The sequence below is a fragment of the Glycine max genome, chromosome 8 (genome assembly GCF_000004515.6).
Source record: "Glycine max cultivar Williams 82 chromosome 8, Glycine_max_v4.0, whole genome shotgun sequence".
In the NCBI taxonomy this organism is placed as follows: domain Eukaryota; kingdom Viridiplantae; phylum Streptophyta; class Magnoliopsida; order Fabales; family Fabaceae; genus Glycine; species Glycine max.
In genome coordinates, this window is record NC_038244.2 from 21359112 (window position 1) to 21377648 (window position 18537).

At 31.1% G+C, this 18537-nt stretch overlaps 1 protein-coding gene and 1 long non-coding RNA gene across 2 annotated transcripts; both read left to right on the forward strand.

Moving 5' to 3' along the window:
* Positions 1–1290: 1290 nt before the first annotated feature.
* LOC113002400 (uncharacterized) lies at positions 1291–5058 on the forward strand. The gene is made up of 5 exons (XR_005892646.1): positions 1291–3118; positions 3764–3907; positions 4152–4224; positions 4591–4942; positions 5017–5058. It is a non-coding gene; the product is annotated as an uncharacterized lncRNA (long non-coding RNA).
* Positions 5059–15385: 10327 nt separating this feature from the next.
* On the forward strand, positions 15386–17732 carry LOC100819911 (probable endo-1,3(4)-beta-glucanase ARB_01444). Its single transcript, XM_003531809.5, has one exon. It carries the CDS (start codon positions 15492–15494, stop codon positions 17451–17453), a length of 1962 nt encoding a protein of 653 aa, XP_003531857.1. The 5' UTR covers positions 15386–15491; the 3' UTR covers positions 17454–17732.
* Positions 17733–18537: the final 805 nt, after the last annotated feature.

Genomic DNA, 18537 nt, shown 5'->3' on the forward strand with positions numbered 1-18537 from the left:
ATTACTATTATCATTATTATTATTATTATCATTATTATTTAGTTAATATTATTTGTTTCATGTTTTTTCTTCCTTACTGATTTTTTCCCTTTTTTCCACTTTATGATTTTCTTGCTTGCAAGGTTCTTTCTTTGTACTTTGTTTTATGCATGTTTATTATTATTATTATTTCTTTTTTAATTTTTTTTATGGAAGGTTCAAGCTATTTGAGAGGTACTTCAACTTCAAATTTCATGTTATTGTGCTATGGATTTATGTCTTCTTTCTTCATTCTTATTAATTCGTCTTTCATTTTCTTCTTTACAATTGCAGTCATGTTATTATCATATTTTTTTGTTCGCTTCTCTGATCCCTTCTCTCCATCATGAGTAGGTCAAAACAATCACGGGATTTTAAAATATTAGGATTCCTCTCATTTTTTCACTTGAATTTTTTTTGGTGGTGAAGTGAATGACAATGAGAAAAATCCCATAGAAATGGTGGTGAGTTCTATTCTTTTGCATTGTCTTTTAAATTTAAGTTGTTAAGACAGTGCAGTTAATAGAACATGAACATGGATTTGAAATTGTTAATTTTTGTCTATTATTGCAGGTAATTAGTGGAAATAGTGTGGTCATTGTTGAGGTGCTTCAAATTCAAGTATTTAAGTGTAAATTAACAATTGTTAAGTGACCAGACAAATGTAAATATGGAGTAATTTATATTATAATTGACATGCTGTCATATATTTATAAAAAAACTATTTTACTTATTTGAAATTTCAATTCTCAATTTAATTACACTTTTTTTTTACTTTTTAATCCTTTTAGTTTTAAACATTTATTTTTTTTATTATGTTTAAGCCTTATGAGATTCATCTTAATATAGTTTGTTAATTTTGTGATCTGAAACAATTGTTTTGCATGAACATCAAGTTTCCTTAATCAAGTGATTCATGCGTATACACAGGTTTTAAATTCGCATAAACATCAACCTTTGAAGTCCCTTAATCAAGTGACTCATACGTATGCACTAGTTTCAAATTCACATGAATATCAACCTTTGAAGTTTGGTTAATCAAATGACTCAAACAATTTGACAATTGATCAACTCTAGTATTTACAACTATTTAATATGAATGTTAGTTCTTTTATCATTTTACAATCTCTTTCTTTTTATTCTTCCATCGAAAATCATTTAGACAAAAGACCCGTGCATGCGCACGGGTTACCGACTAGTACTATCTATAAAAGAGAACCCTCTAGAAATTCCTAAAATACCCCTACCTAAGATTGTGACAGCTGTGCATTTCCTTGGTTTTTTGGTCTTTTAGGCTTTTCATTTCCCACTCCCTTGGTTGCTCCACATATTGTTCCAGGTGTCCTCTTTTCTAACCTTTTCATTTTCCACTCCCTTGGTTGCTCCACGTATTGTTGCAGGTGTCTCCTTTTCCAATCTTCATCCCAAGTCTTTTTAGTTTTCTTTTTATTTTTCCATATCTCTTTCTCACATGGCAAAAGGCTCTTTTCTCTTTCTCTCACTCACTTTCTTTCTTTGTACAACTTGGAAGCTTTCTCTCTCTCAAAACAAAGCTCCTTAAGAGGGGTTTTGATGAAAATGCAGTTGAGGTTTCAGCTTCAGGGGAGAAGCTCTGTAACGAAGGGAAAACAAGGGAGGGTTAAGGAGACAGAGGGTGTTTTGAATGGAGCAGTTTATTCTCACTGCCATGGCTTTTTCTCAGTTCAGAAGATTCTCAGGTTTCACTGCTTTGCAGTTTTCTTCACGAGTGTCCTTTTGTCGTGGCCATCCTTTCCAATGGATAGCATTAACATCTTCAGTGTTATATTTTTTCTTACTGATTTTTCAATTTTTTTTTTGGTTCCTTTTTATTTTTCTGGGCTATCGACGAAGAAGCATCCAACAGGCATGTTTTTTCCTCTTTTCCTGTTATGCATGTTTGTTTCATTACTATTTGTTTTTATTTGCAAGGTTCTAATTTTGTTTGTTGTTATGCATGTTTGCTTCTTAATAATAGTTATTTTTTTTACTGATTTTTCAACTCCGTTTTTGGTTCCTTTTTTATTTTCCCGAGCTAATTTTTTCGTCATGTTCCCCATATGGGTTGTAAGTTATGTGTTTGATGAAATGCCTAAATGAAGTTTTAGTTTTTAATCTTAAAAATTCATGTGCATTAGTGCGCATCCTGCAAATTCCACGCTGGGTGTCTAATGAATGATACATGCAAGATTTTGATGATAATCATTGTAACAATTGGTTGGTATTGATATCATTTATATTCTTTAATTATTTTAATCTATTGTTCAACAGGAAGAAGCCCAGGTTTTTTGTACAACAGGAAGAAGCGCAGGTTTTTTTCTTGCTCTCTCTTAGTTTGTGTTTTTTTTTCTTTAATTGTTATTATTATTATTATTATTATTATTATTATTATTATTATTATTATTATTATGTAGTTGGGTGTCCTTTTTTATGTTATAATGACCAAGTGAACTTTGAATTTTTCTTTGAGGTTCCTGGTGTATGTAGGTGGTGATAACAAAGAAAACCAAAAAAGGTCTTAGAAGATTAAAACGGTACTCCCTTGACTTGGTTCCATTGTCTGTGCTTAAAGTCTTTATAACTATTGTTAGTCAAAAGCTTTAAAAAAAGTGATTTTAAGATTCTAAAAAATGTGAGTTTTTATAGAGACTGTTTTAGAAGCTATTATTATTATCATTATTATCATTATTATTATTATTATGTAGTAGGATGTCCTTTTTTTTGTTATAATGACCGAGTGAACTTTGAAATTAAATGGTCTCTAATATCTATTTTAAGTTTATAACATATGAAGGAAATTCTTTGGGCAATTATTTTTAACATTTTGCTTCTCAAGCAGTAGAAAAGAAGCACACTTTATTTTATTTTGATTGGTTCACTTCTTTTAATGGGTTCGAGTAACTAATGCACCTAAATCATTGTCCTTCTTTTAAGTTTGGCTTAGGACGTGGATAAATAGCACTGGTGTGGATAAGCATTCTTTAGGGAAAATGGCATCAGCAAAGAGACAAATGAGAAAGCCAATCACATTTTACTTTTGTGTGTTTTGCCAACCATTGTTAGCCTCCCGAGAGACTTGATGGTTAAGAGCATTGATCTCTTTCTTGCATTATTGATGCTAAAAATGATGTGGTGTATTGCTAATTTGTTGTCGTGGCATATACTATGAAGATAATGTGGGGTATTGTTAATTTGTTCTTATTCATTTAAAGTTTTGTTTGAATTTTTTATTTTGATTTTGATATGGTGGGTGTAGCTGAGGGTTACACACATGGGGATGTATTTTTACATTAAAAAAGAACTTCTATCATTTCATAATATATCCATTGTATTGATTGTTCACTTTTATTTGATGAGGCTGCAAACTTTTGCTTCCCTGTTTCATTCTTTTAGTCAATATTTTGTATTTAATTAAAAAAATGTTTAAATTGCATCTCTTGATATAAAAAATTATAATGTATGTACCTGTTTCATTCTTTTGAAAAATAACTCCTCACCATCCGCTAAAATTTGTCCCTTTTTTATACATTTACTTCGACAAACCTGGGGTTTTTGATGCATACAAGTATTTTTGTTGGAACGTTGATATATAGTTAAAGAAATTGCTTAGTACTTTACTGATATTTCTCAATTCTTTTAAACACATTCTTTGCCTTGCTCTATTTTCCCTTTTTTTTTCCTAAATCATGCACACATATTGGCTGATAATATTAATGTACTGTTGCAGGCTTTAATATGTCGAACTGGTTGCCTTGAGCAGTCAGTGTTAACATGCAAAGTCGGGTGGGGATTCCAATGATATGTCGGCTGAGGTTGTCAAGAATTCTTGAAAAAATGAGCAAAGGAATCAATCGTGATTAGCAAAGGGGAGGTAAAAATTGCATCTGTAGGCTCTTCTTAGATGTGGTTTAATGCTGATGACTCAAATGGTTTCCCTGAATTAGGGAAGAATTAGAACTATATAATAATTGCTCAACTCTTGCTATATGGATACCGTGTAACCATGACAACTTTTTCTTTCTTTTTCCTCCTTTTAGGCTCTTTGGAATTTTTTACAATAGTAGTTACTGCTTTATATATCAAAATTTAGAGCTTTTTCTTATGCATCAATATAGGGCTCTGATTTTGTGGCAAAAGCTGTGGATTTAGCAGTCAGAGAATTAATAACAAGTGCATCACTAGGACAAGGTTTGATCTGCGTTGCTTTTTGTCTCTTGCTGTGAATCCTGATATGTGCCAAATTAAATGTAGACTTCCTGCAATGGTAGTTATAGTTTGAATGATATCTAATTTCTTTCATTTGAATGATATCTAATTTCTTTCATTTACTCTTCTCTCCGCACCTGAATTAAAAATAATGTGTCCCTCTTGCATCTTTGCTTCCTTCTATATTATGATATATTTTGCCAAATCCCCAAAACAACAAAAAAAATGATTGAATGTAAATAGGGAAATTAGGTATATTATTAATCTTCTTTATAAAGGAAATCTTGAATAATTCATTATTTATATTATTACAATAATTAATATTTTTTATATTCTTTGGTTTATCAGAAGGAATAGTGGATACGGTTTAGGATCATTGTTATAATAGGCAAAATTGATGGTGATCGTACATAGTGGCTAGGAAGGGATTTAATGGCTACTGCTGCAGTTATTGGACTCAGTGGAGGAAAGAGACTCTTGAGTTCATCATACCATTACTTTGATATTATAGAAAAGCTTTCTTATGGCAGTGATTTTGGATCCACACACTACCAAATTGGATTTAAGTATTATGACTTTTTCACCGTAACCATGAACATATTTCATTTTATGTTGAGTATTGGCAATTGTTCCTTATGTTATCGAAAGAGAGCTTGGAATGGAAATAATTGAGGAACATACGGTGATGGAATATTCTAAGGTGATGCATCTTGCAATACTTAGTAGTTTCTTTAGCAGATTTTTGTATGTTTAAATGTTATTGTTTTTTGACAGGTTAGCAAGAAATGTGAAAAATGTGGCCATGGGGAAGCTACCTATTATACTAGACAGGTATCTTTAATGTAGATTTGCCAATTCAATTTGAAGCTCTTATTTAAGAGTCTAAATTTATTTATTTTAATCATTCTATTTCAGATGAGATCAGCAGACAAAGGGCAAACTACTTTTTACACATGTACCGGTTGTGGTCATCAGTCTCAGGAGAATTAGTGGTTTACTTTAAGGTTATGCTTAGTTTGGGAGAGAAAAGTGGAAGGAAAAAGAAAGATAAAGAGTGAAAACTGAGATGATTTTTTGGTAGGAGAGAAAATGAAAAGAAAGTTATTTTTTTTTTCTTCTTATTGGATTGTGTATAAAGGAAAAAAAAAAAACATGTACGTGAAATGTAATAAATACTTAAAACTTGGAATCAAATGTAGCAATTAATCTTTTCATTAAAAAAATATTTAGAAGATTTTTTTGTGTGCAGAATTATTTTTTTAATTTATTTATTTTACTAATTATTTTTATTATTTATCACTATATATTAATATTGAATTACTGATGTACTCATGCTTAAAATTTAGACTGGCCTATAACAGCGGATTCCTCTGGAAGTGCCAATTGCTTCTTGACTATGTCACACACCTTCTTCAGTGTCTCTGGGTTTGCCTGCTTGAAATAAAACTTTGTTGGTTATATCATCTTCCATATTACAAAACTTCATGCCACAAAAGAACTGGCCAAAGCATTTGCAAATTAAAAAATTACGAGCATAAGGCTACATAGATAATTCAATGTAAATGATATACACAAAGTTAAATATTTATGTTCTCCTGAGCTTTGATGATTACAAAATAAGGTTTGGTCTTTAATTAAATAAAGTGTTACAGACTACGATAAAATATAAATTATAAAGCACTCAGAGCCACAGAGAGACAAGCAGATTCCTCTTTCAGAGATGTTTGGTGTGTTTAAAAGGATAGTAAGGAAGATCTCCCCATACGAACAAACAAAGAAAAGGGGCAGTGGAAAGATTACCAAAGGAAAATAAAATCTTCTTTTGACATGCCTCTTAAGACTGAGCATACCAAAGACAAACACCACAACACACATCTAGCCTATTACAATTTGTTGTCATCAAAGTGAACATGTGGGCTTCATCCAAACTCACGAAGCTACATATATTAAAAGTATTTGATTTCTAACATTTATTATTGTGGTTCCTCAACCCATAATTGATGTTTCCTATACCAATTTTAATACTGAGATTCGCACGGGAAACAAATCACGTCGGTAGTGCAATGAAAATTAGAAATTTTCCTTACTTTCTCTTTTTGTATTTAATTAATTAATTTATTTATTTTGTTGTTGTTGTTGTTGTTGTTGTTGTTGTTGTTGTTGTTGTTATTATTATTATTATTATTATTATTATTATTATTATTATCATTATTATTATTATTGTTTGTTTCATGTTTTTTCTTTCTTACTGATTTTTTCCCTTTTTTACACTTTCTGATTTTCTTGCTTGCAAGGTTCTTTCTTTGTACTTTGTTTTATGCATGTTTATTATTATTGTTATTATTATTATTTTAAAAAAAATTATGGAAGGTTCAAGCTATTTGAGAGGTACTTCAACTTCAAATTTCATGCTATTGTGCTATGGATTTATGTCTTCTTTCTTCATTCTTATTAATTCGTCTTTCATTTTCTTCTTTACAATTGTAGTCATGCTATTATCATATTTTTTTGTTCACTTCTTTGATCCCTTCTCTCCACCATGAGTAGGTCAGAACAATCACGGGATTTTAAAACATTAGGATTCCTCTTATTTTTCACTTGAATTTTTTTTTTGTGGTGAAGTGAATGACAATGAGAAAAATCTCATAGAAATGGTGATGAGTTCTATTCTTTTGCATTGTCTTTTAAATTTAAGTTGTTAAGACAGTGCAGTTAATAGAACATGAACATGGATTTGAAATTGTTAATTTTTTTCTATTATTGCAGGTAATTAGAGGAAATAATGTGGTCATTGTTGAGGTGCTTCAAATTCAAGTATTTAAGTATAAATTAACAATTGTTAAGTGACCTGACAAATGTAAATATGGAGTAATTTATATTATAATTGACATGCTGTTATATATTTATAAAAAAACTATTTTACTTATTTGAAATTTCAATTCTCAATTTAATTACACTTTTTTTTTACTTTTTAATCCTTTTAGTTTTAAACATTTATTTTGTTTATTATGTTTAAGCCTTATGAGATTCATCTTAATATAGTTTGTTAATTTTGTAATCTGAAACAATTGTTTTACATGAACATCAAGTTTCCTTAATCAAGTGATTCATGCGTATACACAGGTTTTAAATTCGCATAAACATCAACCTTTGAAGTCTCTTAATCAAGTGACTCATACGTATGCATGGGTTTCAAATTCACATGAATATCAACCTTTGAAGTTTGGTTAATCAAATGACTCAAACAATTTGACAATTGATCAACTCTACTATTTACATCTATTTAATATGAATGTTAGTTCTTTTATCTTTTTACAATCTCTTTCTTTTTTTTCTTCCATCAAAAATCATTTAGACAAAAGACCCGTGCATGTGCACGGATTACTGACTAGTTATTATATAAAAGCTAATTACTCTCACTAAAACTTGTTCGATTCTTAAACTTGACCTTAAACTTAAATTTAACATCCTTATTAATTAGGTTATGGAGATGTACAGAACTGTAAACTATAAGGTCCATGCTTTGATAAAGGTTATGCTCTGAGCCTTGAAACCCTGCATATATGACCAATGCTTCATAGCAGGCATGCATGTCTTGTACAAGCTGAGAATATATACCAAGAGGCCAACACATGTTTTGCTAAGAACAACTACTAGTCTACAATCCCTATATCAAATGTAACACTTGGCCACTTTTCATGCTCTGCTAATATATACTACAACTTACAATTTTGTAAATTCTTTAAACTAATAAATACATACAATACACACGCATACACATAAATTAAGGATTTATAAGCATAATTACCATATGCTTGGCTCATCTTTTATGCAGTTTCGAAGGCAGAAACATATCATGATAATTAAATGTAACCATGAACAAGTAGTTGATCTCAAAACATACATGTGTGACCCCTAGAAAGTAGGCATAACCTTAACTCTTGAGAAGCAACCTATATAGACTCAGCCTAGGGTATAATGAGAAATGCTCCTGAAATCATTGCAATTTGCATGCATGACTAGTCATAATGTTATGTCATCAAGAACAACCACAAGAAATGTTGGCCAATATAAGGGGAAAAGAAATTAAATGACAATTGATTAACTGAACTTTACTAACTGGTAATTAATTAAATGAAATTCCACTCGATCGCCTTTAAATTAATCAATCTACAAAGTGTACTTTTAATAGAAAGTATTAGTCATTTCTATCAGAGAAAAGCTTGATGTCGTAGGCACGCATGATGAAACATAAAGATAATTTGATGTTGATGAAATTGAAACTACAAAAGAACTAGAGCAACATTTTAATCATGAATAAAAAGGGAATCAAATAAATAACAATAGCAATAGGCATGTAAAAATGAACAAAAGGAGAAACCAACTCTCCAAATCAGAAAAATAATGCACACTTAAAACGTGGATGAAGAAATTAAGAAGAGGATCGGAAGAAGGGAACACCACAAAGAGAGCAAACAGAGAGAGAGAAAGAGTTGTGTCAAGGTGACGTCTTTCGAGAGATAGAAGAATGAAAAGAAAAAGAGAAAAAAGCGGAATTTTTAAAGAAAGAGAAAAACTTCAAAGAAAGGAGAAGGGGCTGAGAGACCAGAAGGGGGAGGGAGAAGAAGAGGAGTAAGAGGCAAAATTAAGAAGTTTGCATTTTGTGACGGTTAATTCTTTATATATTAAGAACGTCAACTTTAGGGACGAAAATATTATATTTAATAAATCTAAAAATATAAAACATTAAAATAAACATTTAAAAAATAATATTAAAATATATTTTTTATTCTCATAAAATTAAAATATATTATTTTTAAGCTTAAAATACGTTTAAGATATCTGAATTTATATTTTATTTTACATCAATAATATACATAATTAATATAAAAAATGACATATTAATATTAATTATATGATTATCATAAATTTAAATTTACTTGAACCTATTTTTTAAAAAAAGTGACACATTTTTAAATTTATTAGGATAAAATATTACTAAAATTTTACAGTAATAAATATTAAATATTTTCATATGTATGAGAACAAAAATCATTAAAAAAATATATAAAAAACCAAAAGTGATATTTAACCCAATTTTAATTATTTTTCAGTCATTTCCAATGCATGCATCATTGTAAATGCCTAGCTCTCTAAGCTTGAGATGGTGAGCACACAGACTTTGATGTGCGGAAGCAAGAGATATGACCTCGTCATTGGTTTGACTTCATGCTAGCCCATTATAATACCAAAATAGGTCATTTTCCAAAATTAGTTATCAGTATGGGTGTTTTAATTAAAAAAATATTTATCTGCTGAGATGATTTTTGTCAATTAGAATTTTAGAAATACCACTCTAAGTAACATTTTACATTTTTTGTTTGTCCAACAATAGGATGTCTTTCTTTGAGTGACTTCTTTTAAGTGTTTTATTAATATAGGAAGCATCATCAATGTTGATCAAGCTAACTCTAAAAAAGAAAAGTTGATGCCAAATACCAAACAGAGATTAAACATACTAGGATGACACCTCATTTACTGAAAAAACACCTAAAAAGACATAAATCAAAATGAGGTCTTCTAGTATATGATAAATGAAAAACACATGCAACTTAAAGTGAGGCTTCCTAAATCTTAGTTGGCAGAAATTATCCCTAAATAATTTTTTAAAACATTCTATTGATAAATAATTTTACAAAATTACCCATTTTAGTAAAAAAAACAAAAAAAAAAGTTCATGCTAGCATGTCGTCTTCATTCACACTCGGGAGGGGTTATATTATAGCATGATTTCTATTAAATGGCAAACATTCAAGCTCATATCAATTTGGACATGATAAGATGGCGAATAGGTTACAAGTATGTCATTGATCGAGGAAAAAAAGTTAAAGGTTGCCTTTAGTTCTCTAGAGTCTATTTATAGAACTCCTTATATCATTGATAGAGGAAAAAAGATAGACAACACATGTGATGAATTAACGGTCAATTAAATTAATAGGGCAGCAGTCATAAAAAGGGTAGGTAGTTAGATTATAATGCATTTAGCCTTTGCATTGCTATTAGGGGTAGGTAAGCGGGTAGGCCCGTCCGTATTGGCAGCGGAATGGGTTAGCTTGTCCCGCATCCTTACCACGAACCAAATAAATTGGTTCGTCCCTGTCCCGCGGATCCTGTGGGTTAAACAGGCTGGTCTGTGAGTCTAATTTTAAAAAAAATTCAATTTCAATAAAAATATAACACAATCAAATTAAATTCAATACAAATGTAAATAAAATCTCAACAATTAGTCAATTACATCAATAAAATAAATAATGTTTTAACAAAAGAGAATCCAAGCAATAAATCTAAAATATGAAACTTAAACATTGCAACAACAAATGATTTCATATTTGGAGCAATAAAATCCTAATGCGGACAACCCATAGGCCAAACCCGCATAGTCCGCGGGTCAAGCGGGACGGACAAAAAAATATGACATATAATCATGGACAGTTTAAAAAAATTGGTCCGTTATCCGCGTGAATCGCAGGTTCCGCAGACCAATCGATAGACCTGAGCCCGTTTACCCACCCCTAATTGTTATATTTTGACCTTATTAATTATGAATTGTCGACCAAGAGGTTAATTAACATTGCCTGATTAGTATGGTTCATTCATCATAAACATCAGTTTCTTTTTTCCTATTTTAGGATGAAGATAGCATTATTTCATGAATAGAAACCCGACCAAAAAGTACATAATATAGTGCAAGCAAGATATCTAAAACAACTAATGCAACAAGTTTAGGCTCATCTCATATCTTTTAATCAACAAATTAAATATCGTCCAAAAGAGTGAAAGACACTACTAGAACTAACTCTGAATAATAAGCACGAGGGAAAATGCATTAATAATTAAGAGATCCCAAAATAGTTAATTAATAAGACTAGATATGAGCATCCCTTCATCAACAATCATCCAAAAGACATAACGACAGCAAAATAAAGCATAAACGGGATTTAAGTACATAATATAGTGCAAGAGATGCCAAAACATATGAACATTCATCCATAGAACGTGACAAAAGTCACCGACAGCAAAATAAGTATGTAACTGTACACCATAAAAAAATTATTTAACTCCCTAAACACATGGCTGAATCCTTCTATTCTTTTAGTTGCTGGTCTTATGAATCTCTTCTTATATCTATAATGTATGCAAAGTTGTATAAACTATTTTAGGTCGGCTGGCGAAATTATTGCTAACCTTGACTTATTCTCCCTTCGTGGACCTCCATACATTATACATATTTTGAACCAAAAATTATATTCTAACTGAAAAACACTATTTGCAAAGCACCGTTTACTGAAAAAATAGGAATTTTTTGGTTTTATTGAAACGTCTATTTGATGGGTTAAAAATGAAAACTTAACACATATTAATTAAGGGGGACATTGTTACACGAAATTTAAGAATAATTACATATTTTAAAATACTCAAGTAATTAGTATGTGTTAGGACCGTACAAAACGTTTAATTACAAATGGTCGTCGGATTAAGTTTATTAATTTTTATACTAATTATTTTAAAAGTCATATTTTATCATACGTTCTTATTAGTTGACTTATATTGATAGTGTATGTAAATTGTATTCTTAAAATAAATATGTATGAAATTAATTTTTCTTTTTTTATAGTAGTATAAGTAACCTGGTCTACTAGTTCACTATTGTTTTAAATATATAGCATGCCATAATAATTAATAAATCCCCTTATGTTTTAGCATTTTAATATAAAATTCATTTGGATCGAACTATATATTATGTCAAATTAATAAAAATAATAATAATATAGTAAAAAAAAGTATAATTATTCAAGCCCCAACTTCAAAATTTTAAAGTTTTTACGCTAACTAATTAGTTTGTACAGTTAATTCAATTAAATACCCAATCAATTCAGTGAATAATAAAGCAAGTCGAACGGTGGGTTTTTACATTTGCTTTAGAATATGTCAAAGCAAATCCTTTCAAGTCGCAAAGATCTTTCATTTTTGTCTGTTCTTTAACGGTCACCTGCTACGTCATGTATGCGGGAGCGTGTAGCTAGCCGAGCACGCAACGGAAACGATGCAGATTTGATTTTGTTAGTACATTTGTCTCCCATACACTTTACTTTAATTAAATACTACTTATATTATTATGATTTAACAATTTATGAAGCATTCAAGATTGTATACATCAACTAATTACATTTTATTAGTTCAACGGTCATCTATGATGAAGGTGCATCTCCACTGACTAAACAACTCAACAAAAGGTGCATCTATATGAAGATGAATCAAAATAGTTATTCATAGATAAAAATAATAAATAATAAATAAATTATATTTTCATTAATTTAAAATTAACATATTTATCTTAATTTTTTTTAAAAAAATATCTCATCCAACTCTTTAAAAATTGAAATACGTGATTTGATTTTAATGAGAGAAGTTTAGTTTGTTTTCCCTCCTTATTTCTTGTTTTATAAGTATACTTGAAAAAAATTATCCAATCTGAACCGTAGTCAAAAGAAATCTTTTTTTCTAAATGATTAAGATTATGAAACCTCTTTAAGTACTTGATCAATATTTTATTCAATTTTATGTACGTTTTCTATGTGGCATATATCTTGGGATAAGAGTTTAATTTTAATTTATCATATCCAGTTTTGTCTTTTAATTAAAAACATATTTTATAAGACTTTAAATTTTTTCTTTCATAATAATTTTACTCATCTTAAATACGATTTTCTTCCTTGATACTATAAAAAAACTTTAAAAGCTTTAAAAGCATATTTTGACATACCATTTAAGTAATCTAAATTTATATAAATCGAACTAAACTTTGAATAAGTCAGCAAATATATAGTTTCAAAATAGTCTCATAAAATTTCAATAAAATGGTAATAGTAGCACTAATAAAGCTATTATTATGTTATTTATATTTATTAAAAATGGGCTGCTTGACCTTCTCCTATCTTCTATTACAATTTAAATAATTAAAATAATGAGAAAACATGTATTACGATCATATAAAATTTTACATTGATCAGAAAAAAAGCTATCTTATACATAATAAAATTTAGCTCACATTGAATAACTAGAATATAATAAAGAAAAAATTTTAGATGTAATGTTTTAACTGACATCTGAATAAGTACAATATAATAAAGGATAAATTTCAAATGTAATTTTTTAACTCACATCAAAGTTGTCCCAAATAATTTTAGAATTTAATGTTTATGCATTGATGTGTAAAATAGTTTTATACCATCATTCGATCTCAAATTATCGTTTAAATTATTTAAAAATAATTACTTTAAAAGTGAATAAACTTATCATATAAAATGAATTGTGATTGAATAACTATATAAAAAATTTTACATTATACGTGCATAATTCTTTTTCTCATGGTTTTATTACTACAAAAATATAAGCTTCTTACTTATAATATAAAGCTGTTTCATTAGCTGGGGGTGATTACTGGAATTTCTAATATCAATTACTAAATTAAGTGCATTTATTAATACATGCTTTTTTTATTAGATGCAAATGGGAGATAATTATAAAATTAATTATTTTAATTCAATTTTGTCGGAGCTAAGAGCTCTAAAAAAAGTCTAATTTTAAAAATTGCATTAAAAGGTATAATAAATAGTTTTAGATGGATATTCATTTGTTCTCTCCTTTGGGGGAAATTTATGCACATCTTGTGCTGAAATTAAAACCGCTTACAAAAAAAAATGTACCAATTCATCCGCTTTTTAACGGGTTCAAATTATATATCTCCCACGTATGTGCAGGAACTAAAAAAATATATAAATAAAAACTAAAAATGGAAGAATTTGTAGTTGAACTGAATAGTACTACACCATTTTCCCGATGCATCTTACCTGTTTTCAAGTGGGAAAGACATACGCATTTTTTTTTTAATGAAAGTATTATTCAATGTCAAAAATTAATATTGAAATTTATTAAAGAAGTTAACTTCCTCCAATAAATATTTTGAATGTGTTGGTGAAAGAGATATTTAGTTGCAACTTGCAAAATTGGAGAAATCATTCAGTGTTGTAAAATTCAACGCACATCTGGGTCACTGGTCCAGGATTTCAGCTTTTAATTCCACAATTATTAGAATCAACATATGTGAATTTATGTGTTGGAGCTGAAGTGCTAATGAGGTAATAATAATAAATGGTCAGGAACACAATCAATGAGATTTTATTGTGTTTTCACCATTACCATTGTGCTACACGATCACCACTTGCAAGGCAAGCACTACCGCAGCTTTCAACATCCAAATAGACAAAGAAAATAAAAAGTGAAAACTGCACGGAAAAGCTGGCATAGTAACAAAATAACCATATAGGCCAATATTATGTCGTGTTATATTTTGGTAGAACAGAGTTAGATAAGAATGAGAACTTTTAAATCCTCTTACAACTTCTCCCTACAATTTTTCTTACTTAATTTGTATAGTATAAGTAACTAAATATTAAATATATTTATTTTTTTTATAAAGTATTGAGAAGATTTGTAAAAGAATATACTAGTAACATTGTTCAATAAGAATATCCTGTGCAATCAATTAACAAAAGCTCTTCAAACATTGTAAATTGAACAGAGAGAGACAGAGGGGTTTAACAAATCAAGGAAAAAGTTTCTGTTCCGCTTAGAATTTTTACCTGCCTTGGGTGTTCACATGATCTGCCTCTCTGGCATAAAAAAATTATGGAAATAAAATACTACTATAATCCATCATCGGTACCATCCAAGTAAACTGCATGCCAGCTTATACAAAGCAACAAATGAAAAACAACACACAATTACACACTAAATTATACAGTAAGTAATAAACATTTACACACTCAACACTAATTGCATAGCTTTCAATTAACATTTAACACTATCTTGTCTTTTCCTTTTTCCTCTTCATTCTAACAAGTGGTGACTATAATTATTTTAACCACAAACATTTTACCGACTCCACTTAATTGCATAGCTTTCAATGAACACTATCTTGTAATTTTCCTCTTCACTCTAAATGTTCTTTTACCATAACTTAACCAAACACAAGGATCGTGAGGGAAGATATAATAATACACCGAACCATTATTCTAAAGTCAACTTGCTAGGTCTAGAATATCTCTTAGCTTCATATTAAGAAGAGACCACAATCATTGCAATAAGCAAACCACAACTCCCATCCCCTTCTCTCTTCTCCACAAACAATGTCTTCTTCTTTTCTCTTCCCTCAAACTCAATCCACAGTCATCCCAGACCCTTCAACCTACTTCTCACCAAACCTCCTTTCATCACCACTCCCCACAAACTCTTTCTTCCAAAACTTTGTTATTCCTAATGGGACACAGCCTGAGTACATTCATCCTTACCTCATCCAATCCTCAAACTCTTCACTCTCAGCCTCATTCCCTCTTCTCCTCTTCACCACAGCACTCCTGTACCAAGCTTTTGTGCCAGATCTCACTATCTCTGCCTCTAAAACATACTCATCATATCAACAAAACCGTGTAGTCTCATCCTACAGTGACCTTGGTGTCACTTTGGACATTCCAAGCTCCAACCTTCGATTCTTTCTTGTCAGAGGAAGCCCTTATATAACTGCTTCTGTCACAAAGCCAACACCTCTTTCCATCAAAACAGTGCACACCGTAGTTTCCTTGTCTTCAGATGATTACAACACCAAACACACCCTTAAGCTTAACAACAGTCAGGCATGGATCATATACACCTCCTCTCCAATCTACTTGAACCATGTTCCTTCTGAGGTTACATCCAAGCCATTTTCTGGCATCATTCGTATAGCGGCTTTGCCTGATTCTGATTCCAAGTATGTGGAAACTCTTGACAAGTTCAGTTCTTGTTACCCTGTGTCTGGTGATGCAGCACTCAAGAAACCATTCAGTGTTGAGTATAAATGGCAAAAGAAACGTTCTGGGGACTTGCTCATGCTGGCTCACCCTCTTCATGCTAAGCTTCTGTCATATGATCGTGATGTTACTGTGCTGAATGATTTTAAGTATAGAAGCATTGATGGTGACCTTGTTGGTGTTGTTGGAGATTCATGGGTGTTGGAAACCAATCCTATTCCTGTGACATGGAATTCTAACAAAGGTGTGGAGAAAGAGTCTTATGGCGAGATTGTCACGGCGCTTGTTAAGGATGTTCAAGCGCTGAATTCTTCAGCAATAGGAACAAATTCATCTTATTTCTATGGGAAGCAGGTTGGAAGGGCTGCGAGGTTGGCGTTGATAGCGGAAGAAGTGTCTTACCCTAAAGTGATTCCAAAGGTTAAGAAATTTCTGAAGGAGACTATTGAGCCCTGGTTGGATGGAACTTTCAAAGGGAATGCTTTTCTCTATGAAAGAAAATGGCGTGGACTTGTTACTAAACATGGCTCTACAGATTCAACTGCTGATTTTGGGTTTGGAATTTACAATGATCACCATTTCCATTTGGGGTACTTCATTTATGGAATTGCAGTTCTTGCAAAGATTGATCCTCAATGGGGACAAAAGTACAAGCCACAAGTTTATTCACTTGTGACAGATTTTATGAACTTGGGCCAAAGATATAACTCAGATTATACACGCCTAAGGTGTTTTGATCTTTATAAGTTACACTCTTGGGCTGCAGGGTTGACTGAATTTGAAGATGGAAGGAATCAAGAAAGTACAAGTGAAGCAGTGAATGCATACTATGCAGCAGCATTGCTGGGTCTAGCATATGGTGACTCAAGTCTTGTTGACACTGGATCAACGCTGGTGGCGTTGGAGATTCTTGCTGCACAAACCTGGTGGCATGTGAAAGCAGAAGACAACTTGTATGAAGAAGAATTTGCAAAAGATAACAGAATAGTGGGTGTTCTGTGGGCTAACAAGAGGGATAGTAAACTATGGTGGGCCCCTGCTACGTGTAGAGAGTGTAGGCTTGGAATCCAAGTGCTACCCTTGTTGCCTATTACTGAGACATTGTTCTCTGATGCTGATTATGTGAAGGAGCTTGTGGAATGGACAGTGCCCTTTTTAAGTAGTCAAGGGTGGAAGGGGATGACCTATGCCTTGCAAGGAATTTATGATAAGAAAACAGCATTGCAGAATATTAGAAAGTTGACAGGTTTTGATGATGGGAATTCGTTCACTAATCTCTTGTGGTGGATTCACAGCAGATGAGGAGGAGGAGTGTTTGCACACAAGCTTCTGGACAAGTTTTTTATTTTTGCAATATTATTTTTAAATTTGATTCTTGTCAACATATTTTATTTTCTGTTATTTATGAAATTCTACATCTTGTATCAGTGATTGTTAATGTGATGGGGGTAAATTTGAGCTTTGGGAATTTTCAAGAATTTAACAAAATTTGCAGTATAGCAGATTTTTCTACTGTATTAGCAGTTCAGTTTCCTGTAATTTTCAACAGTGTTTCTAGTGCAAAAAAACACACTTTGCTTATGTTGTCAAGTGGTGTTAAGAGACAATTGAATCAAATCAACAAATGATGTTCAAGCCTATTGAAACAGCAAAGGTCTATGGAAAAACTTGCCATGACTTATCTTTTTTGTGATCAGGTGGCCTATGTGTTTCACTACATAGTATGATTAGGATCTTTAGGTCCAATCGACCTTTCCTTCGGAATCAAAGATGCCCAAAGAAAACAAGGCACATCAACACAAATGTGCTCTTACTCTTACTGGCACAAACAAGTCTATATTGATTTAACGTTTTGTTTCTCTAGAAGTATCTGAAACGCTGATAGTAATGTATTCGGAAAAGGCAACACTAGACTCAAACAATTTCATAGAAAAATCTTCACAGATTCCGAGGTTCACTGGACAACACTTGAGTTTGTGAAAATAACTATTGAAGCAAAATATTTATAATTTGTACAATTGGTCCCAATTCAATTTCGAAAGAAATTGCAAGAGCATATTACCACGGTAGAAGCCAGAGAAATCCACAATTTGTTCAAATTTGGCTCATCCACCAACAGTGGTAGAGATCTTGACATACATTGTACTGCTCGCACAACCACTGTTTCTGAGTGAGATTGCAGAACTGACTCAACTGAGATTCAATGAACAACAAGGTATGGATTTCCTAAGCAACTTAAGCATACTTCCAATAATATTTTTTTACAGAAATGATTGTAAGACAAATTTTTGGTCTCAGTCCAACAGAACTCAAAGTTGGATCACTGATGCACGAGATAAGAAGGATAAACCAGAAAAAGGAACAAAAACAAAAGAGATTGTGTTTA